The sequence below is a fragment of the Eubalaena glacialis genome, chromosome 5 (genome assembly GCF_028564815.1).
Source record: "Eubalaena glacialis isolate mEubGla1 chromosome 5, mEubGla1.1.hap2.+ XY, whole genome shotgun sequence".
NCBI lineage: Eukaryota > Metazoa > Chordata > Mammalia > Artiodactyla > Balaenidae > Eubalaena > Eubalaena glacialis.
The window spans coordinates 85,381,779-85,402,640 of NC_083720.1; the positions used below are offsets into that span (position 1 = coordinate 85,381,779).

At 30.2% G+C, this 20,862-nt stretch overlaps 1 protein-coding gene across 1 annotated transcript in view; it reads right to left on the minus strand.

Annotated features, from left to right (window-relative positions):
- TECRL (trans-2,3-enoyl-CoA reductase like) overlaps positions 1–20,862 on the minus strand; it is a 107,252-nt gene that overhangs the window by 18,883 nt on the left and 67,507 nt on the right. Inside the window, exons 4-8 of the mRNA XM_061191413.1 lie at positions 20,518–20,621; positions 13,303–13,418; positions 8,863–8,968; positions 7,533–7,605; positions 1,536–1,579 (exon numbers count right to left, since the gene is read on the minus strand). Coding sequence (XP_061047396.1) covers positions 1,536–1,579; positions 7,533–7,605; positions 8,863–8,968; positions 13,303–13,418; positions 20,518–20,621 — 443 coding nt within the window. The remainder of the gene's footprint in view (positions 1–1,535; positions 1,580–7,532; positions 7,606–8,862; positions 8,969–13,302; positions 13,419–20,517; positions 20,622–20,862) is intronic.

The window sequence follows — 20,862 nt, forward strand, 5'->3', positions numbered from 1 at the left end:
CCAATTATGTCTCTTTTCACTTTTTAAGAAAAATATTATAACTATTATGACATATAGTGTTTTAAAAAGTTACAATTTTTCTTAAAATTTTTCTTTCACACCAGAGCCATGGATTTATAACCGTATCACATTTGAGAAAAGGGAAGAAATCAAGAATATTGTATAAAATGGGAGCTGTGTAAATATTTACAATGAAATAAATAACAGTAAATGAGTTGCAAAAAAAAAGTAGGAGATATCTTAAGGAGGAAAAATAAAACAATCAGATATTAATCTAAATACATATCTGAATAAGTAGCAAGTGTGTGGTTATTATTTTGTTCACTCATCAATTTATTCTTCCATTTGCTCACATTTACTGAGTAGTTAATATACAGAGAACATTAGACTTGGTTCAACATAGGTTAACAATGAAGGCATCAAAATAAATGAATTGCAAGATTGCTGACTATAAACAGTATACACACGTGGAAAATTAAAAGGCAGTGATATATTTACAAACTATTTGCTTTAAAATTCTAAATAAAATAATTTGTAATTTATTCAAGCAAGTGGTGAGTACACTTGTACAATACTAGGTGCTAAAAAGATAAAAGCATAACCTGCCCCTCTCACAGCCAACACAGTAGTGGATGTTATTAACTAAATTATTAATTCTATATATATATATATATATATATATATATATATATATATATATCCATGTGTATATACACACACATACACATAGAGGTTCATATGAGAGCTTTTTACAAAGTGTAGTGTATAATTTGTTCCTTGTATGAAATGGTGGGGTATAAGTTGTTGAATACAAACTTCACAAAGGATCTTGTCATGTACGTGGATCATGGGTGTTTATCAATGTATCAGGGACAGGAATAATGGGAGTTAATCTATCAAGGGCAAGAATGAGGGAAAACACGACTAAAGAATGAAATCATGGAGTTATGTTGCATGTGGAGCTAAATATATATCTAATAAAATATTAATGCATTTCAGAAATAATAAAGAATATTTTGTAGTCAGATTGATTTGTATCAGATTCAGACAATGCATATGTGAAGTTAAATAGAATGATCTAAAGAACTGGACTGAGGACAATTAGTATAGAGCCCTGTTTCATTCACAAAAGTGGACTTTGTTTTCATTCAGAATTACTTAACAATTACACCAAAGTTTTCTGGATAATCATCAGGTAGACTTGTGAAACTTTCTGCTCTTAGCAGTTTGTAAGTTGGTAAATGTGCAGACAATTGGAAGAATTACTAAGTGTAATTTTTCCCCCAAATTTTACTATATTTCAAATAATTCTAATCATCCTTTATAGATGAGTAGAACATTTTGATGAAAAGATTTAGAGAGCTAATGACTTGATTATGGGAAGTTATTTGATTTATTTCATTTAATGCCATTATGCATATAATATAAAAATAAATCATATTTTCTACATGACAAATCCTTAAATGCAGTCTATTTGAATGCTTAATAATGTCACAATTAGAGCATGAATAGCAAACAATATAAATAATACATACCAGAAAATTGATAGCAGATACTGTGACTTGCCTGTTTCCAAATGCTAGAAAGCAGAAGAAGATGTTATGTAAACACTCATTTTTTGGATTGGCAAACTATAGATATAATTCAGGAAAGGTTTATTGGATATCACTACCCTCTATTAAAAAGTACTATGTGATATGTGATATGTACTATCTGACCTTTTGGAACGATACTTTTGCAATCTAAAGAGATGACAATATTTTGCTTTCTATGTATACTTTTCTTCCAGTGACCTAATGATATTTAGAATATAAGTGGAGTCTATTTATAATTTTTATTATTAAACTCTTTGAAAGCAGATTTAATTTACCTTGTTCGTCATTTTAAAAGCATATTAGTATGACCTAGTGTGTAATTGCACTCAATAATATCTCTTCTTTTTTAATGTTCAACAATAAAAAGAAAAATGCTAATAATAGTAATTTTTATTTTTACATTGATGTTTTGCAACAGGCAATATTTTAAGTGTTTTATATATTTTCATCATAAAAACAAACACATGAAGCAAATATTATTGTTCTCACCTTACAGTAAAAAATTATACTTTATATAACTTGCCAAATCATATAAAGAGTAATGAACAAAATGGAATTTGAAACAGAGTTCTAAATTCACCTTGTTTATAGTGGAGAATTTGGAATATACAAAAATAATGAAAAATAAAATTATCTAATAAGCTCATTATCTGTATTAACAGTTGCATTTCTTCTAGTTTTATGTAAATTTCATTTATTTATATAAACACATCTACAAATAAAAATTAATGTAATTACTCATTTTGAATCTTGGGGTTTTTACATAAGAATATATTTAAAGACTTTTACGATATTATTAAATATTCGTTGTCAAAGGTATGATAGAAACTACATCATAATGTATAATGTGGCTAGTCTTAAAACATTAAATATTATCCAATTGCTGCATAATTAGAATTACTTTAATTTTATAAATAATAGACAGTACTGTTTCAAACATCTTTTCATATAAATCTTTTATTTAAGTTCTATTTCCATGGGCTAGAAACTTAAGAGGGTAATATAGTTAAATTTTATATAAGTATTTATGCATGGATATATGTAAAACATGTACATGTATTGGAAGTTTTGTTTTTATAAAGTGCATATATATTATTATAAAATAAAACACATTAATGGAGACATTTTTGAAAGAGATAAAAGTGTAAAGAGAAAACAAAATTCATCCATGGAAGACCAGTTAATATTCAGATTTTTCCCTTTGGAAATATACATATTTGTTATATACTTTTACCATATTTGATAGAATTATTTTATAATCACTTATTCCCTTAATATTATGTTATACACATTTTGCCATATAATTAAACATTTTTCTCTAGCTAAATCATAATAATTAGCTGGTATTCATCCCTATAGACCATAATTTTTAAAAATTTGTATCTACTACTAGACTAAACTTCACTAATTCAACGCTAGTTTTTAGAAATTTATATGGCAGGCTGTGTGATTGTGGATAAATTAATTATAAATAAACACAAATGCAACCCTTATCTTAATAGAAATTATTTTCTGGCAAGGAAACAAATACTCATCACATGCTAACAAATGGAAGCATGCAACTTTAATGTGTTACTGAGAAGGATCGATGCAATATTTAATATAAGAGTTAAAAAAAAGGATTTGTTGTAATTCAGGGAGATCACGGAGAACTTTGAGTACATGACTGAACTTTTATCTTAAAAAATGAATAGATATTAACACAGGGATGAGAGGGTTCAGAACATTTCATGCATCAAGACTGTGAAGATATGCCTTGTTTTCATTTTATAGTGAGAAAAAATAATGATGTGATAAAAAGGTACTGGGCCAAAGAGTGTAATTTTAAAGTATTTTTATATTTATTTCCAAAAAAATTTACAGATAATATAATTTGAAGCAAACTTTCTAGAAAAAATGTTAGACACCATTAAAACTTTCTATAATGTTTTTATAATTTGTATAATATTTCACATTTAGATAGGCAAAAATGTAGGTCATTTTTCCTTGACTGTTTTTGATACTAAATATTTTTGTATTAAACTTCCTGAACATATGCATTCCAGTTTATGGTTAATGGAATATTCCTGCCATTGGGCAGTCCAATTATGATAATATATTTTTCTTTTTATTTTAAATATTGTTCAAGTATGTAAAGTGACCTCCCTAATGGTATATGTGTTGGAAATACATACCAATATGTTGTTTTTCATTTAAGTACTTTGTGTGTGTAAATGTGCAGATGCTATTTATTTTGTGCAGTCAAGTCTGTTGAGAATAGGGCTATAAAAAATGTGAAACTGTTAGTGCAGAGAATACAGAAAGAGGTGAAAAAAAACCCCAGTTGATGTAAAGGGCAAAGCACAATGTAAATTATGACAACATAAAAATAACGGAAAATTAATTATCATATCTGTAGTAAGGACAAAATATCCTGAATTAAACACTTGAGTATGTAAGTCAAAAGAACATATACAAAGTGAAAGCACAGAAAAATATGATGAAAAAATTAAACACACATAAAAAATACAACCACTGTTTCTTTCTTTCTTCTAATTGTGAGGATGAAATGAAGGAAGATTACATTGTAAGCATTCAGGGTTTTTTTTTGTTTTTTTTTCCTGGATATTATTTCTTTATTTCTTTATTTATTTCTTTTTTATTTATGGCTGTGTTGGGTCTTCGTTTCTGTGCGAGGGCTTTCTCTAGTTGTGGCAAGTGGGGGCCACTCTTCATCGCGGTGCGCGGGCCTCTCACTATCGCGGCCTCTTTTGTTGTGGAGCACAGGCTCCAGACGCGCAGGCTCAGTAATTGTGGCTCACGGGCGCAGTTGCTCCGCGGCATGTGGGATCTTCCCAGACCAGGGCTCGAACCCGTGTCCCCTGCATTGGCAGGCAGATTCTCAACCACTGCGCCACCAGGGAAGCCCAGCATTCAGGTTTTAAAGAAAATTTTCAAGGGAAATAATTTAAAAATTGACTCAACTATTCTACAACTCCTAAGTACCTGAATTTAACGCAGCATATAGTTTGAGTACAGTGTTTTAATATAAAGGAATTTTTAACTTGTTTAATTAGTATGTTTGTTTCATTTTCCTTAAATATGATTATTTAATAAGATTATAACTACTTGGCTAAAAAAGCTTTGATATGTACTGTTTACTCTTTTGTCACTTTGTCATAGTCTTTTCTGTAATGTTAGTATTTTTACTTTTAGATTCAATAGTTATTTAGGAATAGGTTTTTAAGTATCTAGTTTTAAAATTTTGTTTAAAAATTTTTGTACTTATCTATGTTTTCAGGTTTAGTTCATCTCATCTAAAGATAATGTAGTTTGTACCTTTTTTTTTTTTTGGATTTCACATATAAGCCTATTTACAAAACAGAAATAGAGTCACAGATGTAGAAAACATACTTATGGTTACCTAGGGGGAATGGGGGGAGGGATAAATTGGGAGATTGGGATTGACATATATACACTACTATATATAAAATACATAACTAATAAGAACATACTGTATAGCACAGGGAATTCTACTCAATACTCTGTAATGACCTATAAGGGAATAGAATCTAAAAAAGTGTGGATACAGGTATATGTATAACTGATTCACTTTGCTGCACAGCAGAAACTAACACAACATTGTAAATCAACTATACTTCAATAAAATTAATTTAAAAAATAAAGATAGTGTAGTTTGTACTAGTTCTACTTTGAAGGAACAGCATTGGATTTTTACAATCTAATATATAATCAAAAATTTTAATCTATAAATTCTAATCAAAGAGTTATAAAAGGGGAAGAACAATCTTTAAAAATCTTAGGCAGAGATAATGAATGCAAGGATCGAACTTTTTGTAGCATTTAGCAGAAAAGTGAAATTCTAAGGAAAAAATAAAACCTAACAAATGTCATAATCACATGACAAATTAGATCCCATTACTTGCCTGCAATGTGGGCTAATTATCCTAGGCCCCCCACCACTATTGCTATAGACTGAATGGTGCCTCCCAACATTTAGATGTTGAAACCACAACCTTCAATATAATGGTGTTTAGAGATGGAGCTTTGGGAAGTAATTAAGTTTAGGTGAGGTCATGAGGTTAGGGCCCTTTTGATGGGAATTAGTGTCCTTAATAGAAGAGATGCCAGAGAGCTTGCTTTCTTTCTCTCCACCACGTGAGCACACAGTGAGAAGGGAGCAATCTGCAAGTCAGGAAGAGAGTCCCCACCAGGGAACCCAATCTGCCAGTACCTTGATCTTGGACTTCTCAGACTCCACAATTGTTCCAGTTATTTGCTGGTTGTGAGTGAACTGAATAAGAGATGTGCAGTTATCAACCACCATCAGATGTCACTGACCATGATGTGCATCCGTTATTTATAGAGTGATATGTGGACTAAAGAGCTAGCTGCAAAGTTTGTACTTTGTGCAATTGCAATTAGCATACGTGGTAACTGAATTTGAAGCATGGTTTTAGGGGCTGGTATTATTTAAATAAACCATAAAAACTGAAATCCATGCATATCAGAGCCATGCAAAGCATGCAGTGCCTGTACATGATATTCACTCTCCACTTGGAATAGGTATTGTAATGCTCTATATATTTTCACATTATCTGAGTCCTACTTACATCATATTCATTTAAGAGTCTTAAGCACAGTAAAATTGAACTTTCAGAGCCTTATTTTCCTAATATATAGTGGGGAATATTAACACCTACATAATAATATTGTTTCTAATTACAAAAGAAATAGAAATTTTACAGTTCTTGACAAACAATAAGTTTTCCATAAATATTTTGCATATATTAACACAGTTAACCTCTATTATTTTGTATCAGATATATGAATGTAGCATTTTTCAGAGGCTCCTTTTTAAACATACTATGGGTAAAAAATATCTTTTAAAAAACTTTTCTGTTCATGTTCTAAAGTTAGAATGTACATCTTTTGTTAAAATATTTTTAAAAATCAGTTAGAGTTTTGTGAGATCAGGGAATTTTCTCCTTCAATATTCATAGTTAATTTGTTAGTATTTAGAAGAGTTAAAGTTCTGAACATTGCAATCATTTACTGTGATTGCTGAACTAGATTTGCTGATTTTGGCAAAAACCCTGAATAATGTAATTCTCTGTGTCAGTGCTTCAAGAAAAGATATTAATTTATTTTAATGTCTTTAAGGTTTATGTTATTTTATAAAATCTAAAATAAAGCTTGAATACATCATTTATATCCATTTATTTTCAAACTTTATAAACTAGAAATAGACCACAAAAAATAACTCTCAGTTAAATATGAAATGTCAACACATAACACTAGGGCTCTGCTGTGTGTGCCTTGTGAGCTGCAGTAAAAGCTGAGAAGAGAAAAGTCCACAGAAGATAAAAGAAATGGAATTCTTTGATCAGGACAGGTATGTTTCCCCCAAGATTAGGAATTGAGGATTTAGATTTGGTTCCAGTGTGCAGTTCACTAAATTGCTTCATCTGAGTCAAGGGACAAGATTTAATAAAGTTATAAATAGGGAACAACATGCCACAGGAAAAAAAGCCTCTATTTTTTTCTTTTGAAGTTATATTTAAAAGAATAATTTAATTATTTATTTTAAAAATCCTGATGGTTGTACATGATTATGTGATCATATGGCATGTTTCTTTTTCATCTTTACTCTTTAATTTTACTATCTGTCATTTTGAAGGTTTATAATCAACTTACATTTTTTGCTAGAGTTTCTATGGAAAGAAAATAAATCAAAATATGTCAGTCAAATTTGGTCTTTTAAGCCTACATAAAAATTTAATGGAGTATTATGAAAGCAATTTAAAATGGAAATTTTTTCATTATTTTCTTATTCCTTTATATGTTCCATGTCGTTCATCATCTCTATGTAGTTTAGAACAGAGTTTTGATGTTGGCAATTTAGTATGGGTATAGTTAAGAATAAATTCTACATACATGGTGGTGTATACCATGGGTGATTAATGTAGTAGGCAATCCAAGAAGTGAATCCCCAATAAAAGGCACAACTCTACAAATAAAACAAAATAAAAGTTAGGGAATATATATATATATATAATATATATCACATCATTTGAAGTCACCCCATACATTTATATGCCACACTGCAGCATTTTGGTATAAAAAATGTTATAAATTTTCTAAGCTAGTTAAATGGAATGCTTCTTCATTCAGTAAAGTAGCATTTTAAAAGTACCTATTTGATATCACTAAGAAAATGCATTTATTTGCGCAACACTTGTTAATATAAATGAGTATTTAGGATATAGAGAAATGTAACAATGTATTGTATGAAGATTTTTCAAGAATAGCTTTTGTCTATCAAGTAGGAAATAGGAGTGAAGTAATAAAAATAATAAATAGCTATTTTCCAACAGTAAATGAATAAAAGAACAAACTATTTAATCATTAGTAGTAATGTTTCTTGATTGATTATAGAGGGAAATGGCCTGGTTTTAGGTGTACTAGGCTATGATGCTGATCTTACATGACGAATTTTAATACCTTCTCTCAAAAGAGAAGCTAGTCTAAATGATTTTTTGAGGTTTGTAAAAGTTCTAGAGTTTACTGTTTCATTATAATGACAACAATAGAATGTCTGCTTGTTGAAATTTTTAGAAAACAGATATTTGCTAAAACTCAGGAATATTTTAGTAAAGAAATAATTCATTCTGAAACTAAATATTAAATTGGAAAATAAATTAAAATAAACTTTAATTTGAATTGGAAAACTGAATTGCACCATGTTATCTAATGTACATTTCCATTTCAATGTTCCAGAACATTTCCCATTTTCTTGATAGTTAATTGATGGTTAATAACGTTTGTATTTACCATTTTGGGGAAGAGCAAAGATATTGTCATTACACTGACACCAATCACAAATATAGGGTGTAGCATCATCATTTTAATCACACAAATGTATATTTATAATAGGGTTTATATATGAGATTCTTCCTCTTCAAGTGGCACTTAATCTGAATTCAGTGCTAAGTATTTCCAAAATTAAAGGTGCCTAAAAGTATGTAACTTGTAACGTCAGGTCATGCCAAATATTTATGTGATGTTATTGGTTGAGGGCAGCTCCAATGAACTAGATAGCTCAGGAAATGGCATTTCAGGAGCAGAATGTTTAAGATATGCTGATACAGCTGAATAGAAAAATCTAAGCTTGAGAGAAATAAACATGATTTAATGATGATGTAGATGATCCAATACATAAAATTTCTCAATAACAATTAAAATTACAAAACATATCAGTTCCCACCTTTATCAAATTTTTCAAAGGTGTATGTCCTGCGGAAACCTTGTGAACAAATAAGGTTTCCAAAAGGTATCGGATATAGTGTATACAATGACAGAAGCAGGCCAAGCTAGAAAGAGAATAAAACACAAACACATTAAATTCCCTTCCAAAAATCTGGGTCGCCTTATACATAAGATGTTTAAATTTTTTTTTTTTTTTTTTTAGTTTACTACAACTTTCTTTTTCTTATTTTTTTTATTTTTTATTTTATTATTTTTTTATGTGGACCATTTTTAAAGTCTTTATTGAATTTGTTACAATATTGCTTCTGCTTTATGTTTTGGTTTTTTGGCCTGGAGGCATGTGAGATCTCAGCTCCCTGACCAGGAATTGAACCCGCATCCCCTACATTGGAAGGCAAAGTCTTAACCTTTGGACCACCAGGGAAGTCCCTTTTTCTTATTTTTGAAGTTACGTCTTTTTTAAAATTAATTTTTACTGGAGTATAGTTGATTTACAATGTTGTGTTAGTTTCTGCTGTATAGCAAAGTGATTCAGTTATACATATACATATATATTCACTCTTTATTAGATTCTTTTCCCATATAGATCATTACAGAGTATTGAATAGAGTTCCCTGTGCTATACAGTAGGTTCTTATTAGTTATCTATTTTATACATAGTAGTGTGTATATGTCAATGCCAATCTTTCAATTTATCCTTCCCCCACTTTTCCCCTTTGGTAATCATAAGTTTGTTTTCTACATCTGTGACTTTATTTCTGTTTTGTAAATAGGTTCATTTGTATGCTACAACTTTCTATTTATGAGGAAATATTGTTTCTGGTAACCAAAACACAAGTTTTTTTGATATTTTTATTTTATTTATTCTAGAAAATTTCTAAATTTATTTAATAATAAAAGTACTGTAACAACAGTTTCTATAAATTTACTTCTGATGACTCTCATGATATTTCATAATAACAGTCATAAACTGTATGTTCACATCTGCCCAAGGAATATATATATAAATATAATAATTGTAAATATGCTCATATCAAAATGCCTTAAGATTGAAGCAGAAAATTTACAACTTTATAAGTATTCAAAACATACTTACAATGCATTTGACATTTTATAATATTCAAAATACTTTTTTCATCGTCTGATTGTCCTTTAGAAAGTACCATAGACTGAAAAAGTTCGAATTTCCTTTCCTATGGAGTCAATGCAGCTTTTGTTTTGTTTAGTTTGTTTTATGTTTGGTCTTTGACTGCCTAACATATTGCAGTATTATGTGTTGCTTTGTTTTTGTTGCTGTTCTAACGTATCACCTCTTCTTGTCATTTATATAACTAATATTTAAAAAGTAAATGTCAAATATGATTTATAGAAGCATGTTTTCTTGTTTATATTTAAAATATATTTCTATGAAAATACACACCTATTTTATTATAAATAAACCTGTAAAACTTCAAAAACTATAATTGTTATTCAAGAAAATCAATAAGGATCAAAGATTGTATACTTAAATGTATAAAGGTTAAGCATAAAAATAAGCATTTCATTTACAATATGTAAAATCAAACATTGAGTCTACACTGTACATTTATATTAAACACAATGAATTAATGATTTCTGATATTAATAAGAATGACTTTAGGGAAAACAAATAATCAAACAAAAACAAACCAACCTGGCTAAATCATTAGGGAATATATCATGAGTCATTAGTTCATAAAAATATAATTGTGCACCTATTATGGGAGAGACATGTTCTGTGTGATATGTATATCTAAGAACAATAGACAAATTCTGAAAGAAGTGAGAAAACAAAGTGTAGATATTTGGGGACAGAGCTTTCTAGACAGTAAGAGAAGCAAAAACAAACATCCTGATATAGGAGGTTGCATGTGGGTTCAAAGGACTGGTAAGAGAATCAGCATCTCTCTTAACTTGTTGGTTCTTTTGCAGGATATTTATATAAATACCTGAGTAGTAGAATTTTCCATTTTGTAAGAAAGCAGAAAAATTATCTTATGCCCAGCAATGTAGCAGAGCACTGAATGAGAAATTTTAATTTAAACTATGATTAAATTAGTTCACATATTTAATTTATATTACACCATTAGGGCATAGATATTAGCATAGCAGCTAGCTATGACTTAATATCTGGATATATACCACTTTGCACATTATTGGACTTTGCACTTACCAAGTTTGATTTCATTCCAAAATATTCTTTCTATTTAATTATGGTTGACTTCCCTTCAAACATCAACTCTTTCTCTTTCCAGTGCTAAACTAATTGAACATCCATAAATAGGCTTGGGTCTCTTTTTTCCAAATGTAATATTTGAAAATATCTTATGTTTCATCAAATAAGTTTCAAGGTATGAGGGCTGTGAGAGAAGACACTTTATAGAGCTGCAAGGGAGGCAGTGTACCAGGTTTCTGTTGAGGAAGAATATGAAGGCAATGTTCAGGTAAAAGGTTGACGATATAAGAAATTTTGCTAACAGTGGACTTTGAATTGCAAAGGGCACAGTGGAAGGATTCCAGGAGTTGAGAAGGGCTGAGGAAAGGCAACAAATAGAAGATTTTAGAGTTTTTTTAGATGGAGTGTGAGATATGAGGGATGACCTAGACACTTAAATTTCAAAAGTAGTTTGTGTGTTTGTGTGTATCTCCTCTGAATGATTTAATATAAACTTAACATATTTGCTTCTTAGGAAGAATGTGGCACAGATACATTTATCACTGAGATGTTATAAAACATGCTGTGTTTGTGTTTAAGAATAATAACCAACTATCGGTCAATTCCTTTGAGAATGCTGCTGGGGAAAAAAAAAGTGTTCTTTTTTCATGCTGTGATATATATCTGGTACACATTATATGTTTGATCTAAAAAATGAAGGCAATTACATTCTCCTATGAACACTCCACCCCAGACTCTTTCTAAATGAATTGGGCATTCTCTTAAGAAAAAGAAAGGTAGACTTTAACATTCCAAAAGGCCCTGAGCAACTTGCCAGATACTGACCTGACTATGATCCCTGAGATCCAATCTCCCCTTGCTTCTCTGTGCCTCTGCTCTACTAGCTTTCTGTCTGCTCCTACAAAGCATCAAACTGCTATGTACCACAGATAATTTCCATATGAAGATTCCTCAGATTTACTAGTTAAAATCTGACACGTCCCTTCAGAAAACAAAGAAAAATGTTCAAACATAACTTTCGTAGAAAAGCCCATCTCAGAACTCACATCCAGATCAGGTTCCTCTGTTTTTATACTCTAAAAGTGCCTAATGTAAAATAAATTTTCATGTAACTGGTTCATGTATTTATTCATTCAGAACATTACTATTGAGTATTTTTTATAAATCAGGTAATGCGTTAAGCAGCAAAATTGACTGAACACCAAAAGACACCCATTATAGAAATTAAACTCTATAGAGGGAAAGACACAAATGACTATGTAAATATATAATTTTAAAGTAATAAATTGTATAAAGGAAAAACATTTTAGTAACGTATTTCTCATTGAAGGAATAGGAATGGCTAATACTAAGTAATATTGAGCTCTATTTGAAGTTTGAAAAAAATAAAGAAGAGGGAGGAAATGGAGGAAGGATGGAGGAAGAGGGGTGGTGTGTAAGGGCATGGTAGGTATCAGGACAAGAAGGGTGGTAATTGTGGCTGGAGTACAGAATTAAGAGTGAAGGAAAGACAAATCTGAGATGAGAAATCCAGGAGTCAAATTATTCTCTGTCTTCTAGCATCCTTATGACCTGAATTTTGCTTCTTAATTCACTTAGAATTTAGTCATTTGCCCAGGTTCCTTTTTTTTTTTTTTTTAACAAATTGCTAACTCTACATGTCAATGTAACATCTTGAATGATTATTCTTTCTCTTTAATTTGTTATTTGATATGAAGAGAGAGAGAGAGAGAGGGAGACTATTTCCACAATACGTGAAGAACTATAGTTATATATTCTGCTTTGATAACTGTCCTGGTTAAAAGTAAAATTTGATTTTGTAATTTTTAAAACCTTTTTCTTCCAGTTTATTAGTTCAGTCATTATTTCTTTTCTATGCAATGTTGCCCATGTTTTTAGAGAAGTATTAATATTTTGAGTCCTATATATGGCCTCTCAACTTTGTAATATTAAGCTTTTCTCTTGTTGATTGTGATCATAATTAATTGAAATTACCTCTGCTTTAAGGTATACTTTATTAAGTATTAAGTAATAGTTCCTGTTTATAAACTTAAAAGTTGGCATGCATACATTATTTCTTGTTATCTAAAATACATTACAAGAATATATTCTTGTTATCTATAATATATATATAAAATTGAATCCACTATACTTGTGTTTACAAAAAATATTTATTAGCATAATATCTGTGTACTAGTTTGTCTCCTCCTTAATCTATATGTTCCATGTATATGTATTACTTACTGTACCACTGGGTGACGTAATCTTCTAGAGCTCTCTTTCATGTCATATATATAAGGGATCCTCAAATAAAAGAGGAGATATATTAGCAGAGGTCCTGTGTATTCAGCCAAAAATACCTAAAAAAAGAAGGTGATTTAGATTAAACAGTACATTTTATAGATATGATTAAGATTTACTTAGGACCATAATAAGCATGTCCACAGACTTAGCCTGCTACGTTTATTGGTGAAATGGACAGGTGAGCATCTATTCTTGAAAAAGAACTAAATTAAGTGCTATCGCAAATAGCAAGAAGTCTTCCTTGGAAGAATTAGCCAAGTGTTAAGGAAAAGGACAATCATAAATGGTTAATTTAACTAAAAATATTGAACATAATGATTTCTTCATAAATAGTACGCAGGAATTTTTATTTAATCAAACAATCATAAATGCATTTCTCATGTCTCTCCAGCCCCATACAAATGAATCTTCTGTGTTAACTGTCTTTGTCATTGAATGGAATAGGAAATAGTTTCTCTTTCTTTCTTTTAATCTTTTTATGGCCATGTCATTTTGAACTCAATTGATTTGACACTTATTCAGATTGAAATAATTTACTTCTCTCTTTTGGAAATTTTAGATTAATTCTAATGAGTCTGAGTGAGTAGTTTTATAAGATTGACTTCTGAATTCTGGAGCTAAGTGGCAACCATATATGTGGAGAGAGATATCCAATCTACAGAGAGACAATCATAAAAATTGGAAAGATAATTGAAAATGAGACCTTGTGATTGCAGAAAAATAATTGACTTGTTTTCTAATAGTTTTCTGAATCTGGTGACTGTCAATTATTTGGTTTTGTTTTGATGCTAAAACCAGGTTAAAGTCACATTCTGAAAATTTCAGACAGAAAAGCGAAAATAATTTCCCCTACGGGTGTTCAAAGAGAAGAGAAAGAATACAAACATTACAATGATAAATTCGACTGCCATTACTACTTTGCTTTGTCTTTGCCAATTTTTATCATTTTTCTAAGGTAGGAAACTTGAAGTTGTACATATTTTGCTCAAAAATACAGGTGTTCACATTGATTATTAATTATGCTCTTATCTCTGGTGAGAATTTTGTGTAGCTACATGGTTAAAATATATGATATATGCACATACATATATAATTACATATATATGTATATATACACACGTATAAATAGCTATTTATACATGCAGGTTTATTCAGTTATACTTTTTCTAAATGATATTTATTATCTCATGAGGCAAGAAAGACGTTTATGTGAGGATAAGAACAGTGCAACATCCGATAAATTCAGTATTAAAGCAACATTTTTACTGAGAGAAGAGACTATATTAATTTATGGCATACAACATTCCTGATTATTCAGATATGTAATAAAAATGTTTACCACTTTTGAATGTCTGATAATAGAATCTAGTTAATAATACTCTAGAATAATTAGGATAGTGATTGTTTTATTACAACAAAAAGTTTAAAATATCTATTTCAATGCCTCTGACCTAGTCAAGTCAATTTTGAGCAAGTTCTATAGTAATATGTCAGAAATGAAAAATGTTGTAAACAATAGTTAACCTGACCAAATGTCACTCTTTATTAAGTTAGTAAAAATGTTATCACAAATATGAAACTTTTTTGGATCAGAGAAAATTAAACTACAATCTTATCTCCATCATCTCCTAAAAAAAATCAGGGGAGCCTGCTAGCTTACAATAATATGTTCTAGAAGACCCAGCATTTTATCACAAATATTGTTCATACTGAAACATGGGGGTTAAAAGAGTACCAAAGTATGAAGGATACATCCGGACCTGAAAGAACTGGAGGATGATAAGAAATAACTTTTAGACAATGCATCTTTCAAGCAAAATGTCTATTTGGGTGCAGATAGAAGGAATAGAGATGTTTGATTATATTTAGGAAGTAATCAGAAAATAGATTTAGAGTAAAGAAAAACAAGAGCCATGTAGAGAAATATTAATAAAACAGACTTCTGAAACAGGAATTGCTCTTCTTCTACCAAAAAAGAGAGTAAAAACAAGACTAAAGCCAAAATAAACATACAAACATATGTATTTACAGGTATACAGCCTAAGCAAAGCAGGTGAATTTACAAAGACTGGGAACTCCATAATCCAAAAGTTTAATAGAGATTCTATATTCAAAATAAGCAGATGCACTTTCTTTTTACTTTGAAGATATATACTACTTTTAAATTCCAATTTATTTCTAACATCAAGTTATTTTCATGCTTCTCCTTATAGAAAGTTCTCTGTTTTAAACTTAGGTGTTGCTTTAAATGTAAAATCCATTATTTCTACTAGGCAAGCTATGTAATTGGGATTTTTGGAGCTTCTGTGGAATATTCAAATTGGTATATGTCTAAATTGAAAAGGAAGAAGGCAATAAGCTGTTTAGAGAATATAAATTGAAACTTTCAGCTGCAGTTGTTGTGAACTGATTAAGACCCTTGTACTCAGACTGCACTTAATGTATTTCATTCTCCCTTAAATTTTTTTTTTAGTCCTGTCATTATTAGGGTGGTGTTGGCTTTACTTATTTTCTAAAATAGCAATTGACAATCAAAAGCAAAATAAATTGCACATTTCACAGTTGTTGGAAATTGCTGACAAAAATAAAGTAGTGCCAACCTTAATTTTCCAGAGATAGGAGAGCTACTAAGTAAAATTACAAAAACATTTCCCAGTAGTAATATCACTTTTTACTCAGTGAATATTATTGAAGCTAATATGATACTAGAAGGGTTTTTTTTTTTAAAGAAAAATTAACTATTATATGCATAACATATAATGGAGAATTCTATTCCCATGTTATTCAAACAAACCATCCTAATGAGATCAGCAAGAAAAATTGATTGAAATGTTTTTCAGGCTCCAAAGAGCTACTGAGTCACTGAAGAATTAGAAGGTCAAGATGTTTTAAATGGAGTTACAGAGTAGTGATTGACCTGGGATATGAAGCTTGGTGACAGCCTGATAAAAAGACCAAATCTTTTGAGGGTGCCTGAGAATGGAAGTACAAAAATTATTGCTTGGTATCTTTCAAAGACAGAGGTGGCTCTATAAAATCTCCAGGATTTGGGCTACGATCTATAAGAGTTATAACTTAGGAGTGAAGATGAGGCAGAAATAGATCTGTCTCCGTAGATACTGAAGCTCAGTCTGAAATCATTTCAATCATGGATTGGAATGAGATGACCTGTACACAGTAGTGCCATTAGTCCATCTGCAGAATGATAGATTATCTTTGAAAGACAATAACATCATCCTAGGCCTCAAGTTATCTTTAAATTTATTCACATAAATTTTCCCTCACTAAGTCAGAAACATGCAGGTATACAAGGAGTGAAGATATTGTGACCATAACCGAAGGACATTGAAAACAGGAGAACTAAAGATTCACATAACAGAATTATCAGTTAGATTTAGAAAACAATCTTTTAATGTTCAAAGAAAAATAAAAGGTTGAGAATTTAGGCAGATATTTGAAAACTCTGAAAAGAAAAGTATGAAAACGTAATATGAATCCCAGAAGGAGAATACAAAGAGAATAATAGAGAATCAAAAGATGACAAGATTATGCTAATTTTTCAAATTAAATATATATCAAACCATAGACTCAGATAACACATAAACCCAAAGCAGGATAAATAAAACCACAATCATAACTATGTACACCATAATCAAACTTCTGATAATCAAACAAAAGTAGAATTTTAAATAAGCCAGGGAAAAGACTTGAGTACAGTAGACTTTTCAACAAAAACAGTGGGAGTCAGAAGTCAAAATAATGCAGTTTTGTGAAGTAAGGACAAAAATAACTGCCAACATGTATTTTTTTCTGCAAAAGTATTCTCTAAGAATAGAAGTTAAATAAGTTCAATAAATACATTTTAAGATGAACAAGAATTGAGAGAACTCATCAAAGACAGGACCAGAATAAAGCATTAAAAGTGTTTTTAAGGAAGAAGGATAATGATACCAGATGTAAGCTCAGTATTAGAAGGAAAAACGAAATTGCCGTAAAAAGGATAAATCTAAATAAAGATTGGCCACATGATATTATAGTAGTGGATTTTAACTTTAAAGTATATAATTAAAATATATCACAGTAATAGAAAAGTCAGGAGGAGCCTAAATACCTTAAAGGTATTCAACTCTCTGTGAAGTATTTTCACATTAATAAACAAACAATTATTATTAGTATTTAATATTTTAAAGATGCACATTGTAATCTCTTGGGTAATTACTAGAGTTAGTGAAAAATAAGATATAACTACCAAGATACCAGAGAGGCTAATAGAAAAGATAGTATGACAATTAATCCATATGGAGTAAGAAAAAAAAAAGCCAAAAATAGATTATAGGACACATGAGGCAAATTAAAAATAAACATTAAGTTTGACAATTAAAAAATAGATAATTCTTTATAGTAAAAAACTATGATTAAAACGTAAACTATGAAACTATTAAACTATTAGAAGAGCTCATAAAAGAAAAACTCCTGGGCCTAAGGCTAGGCAAAAGTTTCTTACATATGATAGTGAAGGCAAGATCCTTAAAAGAAAACATTACTAAATTAGGTTGCATTAAAATTGAAAACTTTTTGTACAGCAACTAAAGTCCTGTTAAGCGGGTGAAAAGATTAGTTAAAACTGAGAGAAAATATTTGCAAACCACGTATTAGACAAAGGACTTGTATGTAGAATATAAAAGTTCTCTTAAAACTCAACAGTGGTCCCAGAGAAATAAAAAACTATGTTCATACCAACACCTACACTCAGATAGGTAGTAGCTTTATTTGTAACAGCAAAATACTGACAACCACTCAAATGTCTGTCAATGGGTGAATTATTAAACAAACCCTGTTACATACATACAACTGAGTACCACTCACCAATAAAAAGAAGCTAAGTATTGATGTACATGCAACAGCCAGGATGGATCCCAAGGGCACTATGCTTAGAGAAAAACAAACATCAATCAAAAAATATTTGATTCTGTTTATATAGCAATTGCCACATGACAGAAATATAGAGTTGAAAAACAGATTGGTGGTTGCCCCAGGATAGGAAAAAGAGTGTGTGAATACAGAGGGGTAATATGAGGGAGTTCCTCTGTGGGAATGAATAATTCTGTATCTGATTTTGGTGGTGGATACATGAATCTATGCAAGAGATAAATTGCATAGGACTATATACACACATGAATGAATATAAAAATGGTGAAAACTGAATAAGATCTTTAGTTAATAGGATTTATATGATGGGGATTATTATATTATTATAATAAGCCTTTCTCCTAAGTCTTCAAATAAGTTCCATGAGGCAAGAATTTTCTCAGTATTCTGTAACAAACTCTTATTTCATGAAAAATATTATTAAAATCTTAATTTTGACTTTGCTAAATTAAAGAGATTATTTCTCACAAAAAGAATACTTATGATAATGCTTTTATTATAGGAGTACATTTTAATATTTTATGAATGTGCAAGAATGTTACGTGCGGTAAAATATTGCTTTTATTGTATAATTTGGTTGATATAAAGTGGGTGTGTTTGCAATATAATGTGTATATTTTTAGCATTTAATAGGACTGACTCATTTGGAGCAAAAGAGTGTGTGAACCATAGGGTTGATTTTAAAATATCCAGACTATTTTCAGAGTTCTCTTTGTCACCTAAATGACTTTCTTCCCAAATAAGCTATAATTTTCTAGTACAATTGTCATAGAATTCTACCTTAGCACTTGTTCTCCTCAGTGCTTATCCAAATGCTGCAGCTGGAATTTCTTATGAACTCACAGTTATTGTCGCTCACTCTGATACTACTTCTGTAGACAGAATTCCCTTTTCATCATAAATGTGGACAAAGACTCTGTGAATGTTTTAACCTTTGAAAATCAAAATCTGCTAGTCTAAAATCTCTTTTAGCAAAGGTCTGTAGATATCACATTTAAACATTAAGCCCTTTGCTTATATGATGCATGTATTAGTAGATTGTTTTGTAAACATTATGATATACTTCACAAGGATTCAGGATACTATAAACTCAGTTTTTAGTGCAACAAATTAGTACTCAAAGGCTCAGAAAATCTTGGAAACTAAAGGAACCATTTAACCAAACACACTAAAATAATTATCTAAATACAGGAAGATAATGTATGTTAAAGGAGAAATTGCTGGAAAAGTAAAGCACGTGACAACATTTTGATTAATGAATGTAAACTGGAATTTCTCCTTTTGAGAATTAAATAACAATGTATAAATTATCCTGTGTCTGTAATAATTTTAAAAATTGATTGTTTAACTATAAAGGGAAAACTCAAAGCACTATGCTGGCAAAAGAAAGCCATTTTGAATAGAAAATATTAAAAGTAATCATATCACAAATATGAAATAGAATGTAATCAGAAAAAAACTTTAAAAATCTGAACAATATAAAAATAGGTTTAATTTAATTGAATAATAGAATGATTGCACTAGTCAAAATTATTTATCAGATTAACTCCTTCACTGCCTGTCACTAAATATCACATAGCTTCATAGCTTCTTTCTACTGAAGATATCCATCCATCTATTCCGTTACTCATGAATACGTCAATACTTGTGAAGTAGTGTCAGGTATTTTATGTTTCTTAGTCCTCCTGTTTTTTAATATGGTCTTCATTCTTCTAATGTTATTGGATTCAGTTGCCACCACTTTGAAAACACCTGCTTCAAGAAAGTCAAAAGAATGCCCCACCCCTGACAACACAAAGAAGGCTTACTACTTCACTCTCAGTCTTTAAAATGTCCTCCCCACTGCCTTGGAACATTTTTTTATTGAATATTCTCTCTCCCCTCTTTCCAAACAAATGGGTCTTCATTATCCCGAGGCTCTTAGAAGGAAAAGTTGAAGAAACACTATGTAACTGACAAAGCATAGGGAAAGCAGAAAGCCATCGGTCATAAGATAGATTGACATTTAAAAAGGGATTTATCCTCCTTCTTTCAACCATGTATTTTCATTTCTCCAATTCTTGAATGGAAATTTGGCCACTGATCATAGTAAGAATGGAAAATTTAAAATACCTTTAGTGCAATATTTTGTTTCACTATGAATTTATTTGACAGAAAATGTCCTCTATGTCAACAAATTACGTCAAAATGTGGGACATGTTTATTGCATTTCAAATCGATACTTACTGTAGTCCAACTGACTTGTTGACCTAGGTCTGTAAAATAAAGTGTGACAATGGAGGAAGATGCAACACTTTGAATGGTTATGTAGTCCTTCAAAAAGGGCCCACCTTAAACAACAAGGAAATATCATTTTAATACAATTTCAAGGCATAATGATAAATAATTTTAACGTGAAACCAGTGAAAGCTAAGGATGAATTTTACATAGAAATTGCAATTTACAGTAGATCTTTAAAGTAAGATAACATGAATAAACCCATTTTATAAAATATATCTGGCAAATTTTCAAATACACAGTGGTTTCCCAATGCTATTTAAACAAAGTACAGACTACCACTAGCTACTATCA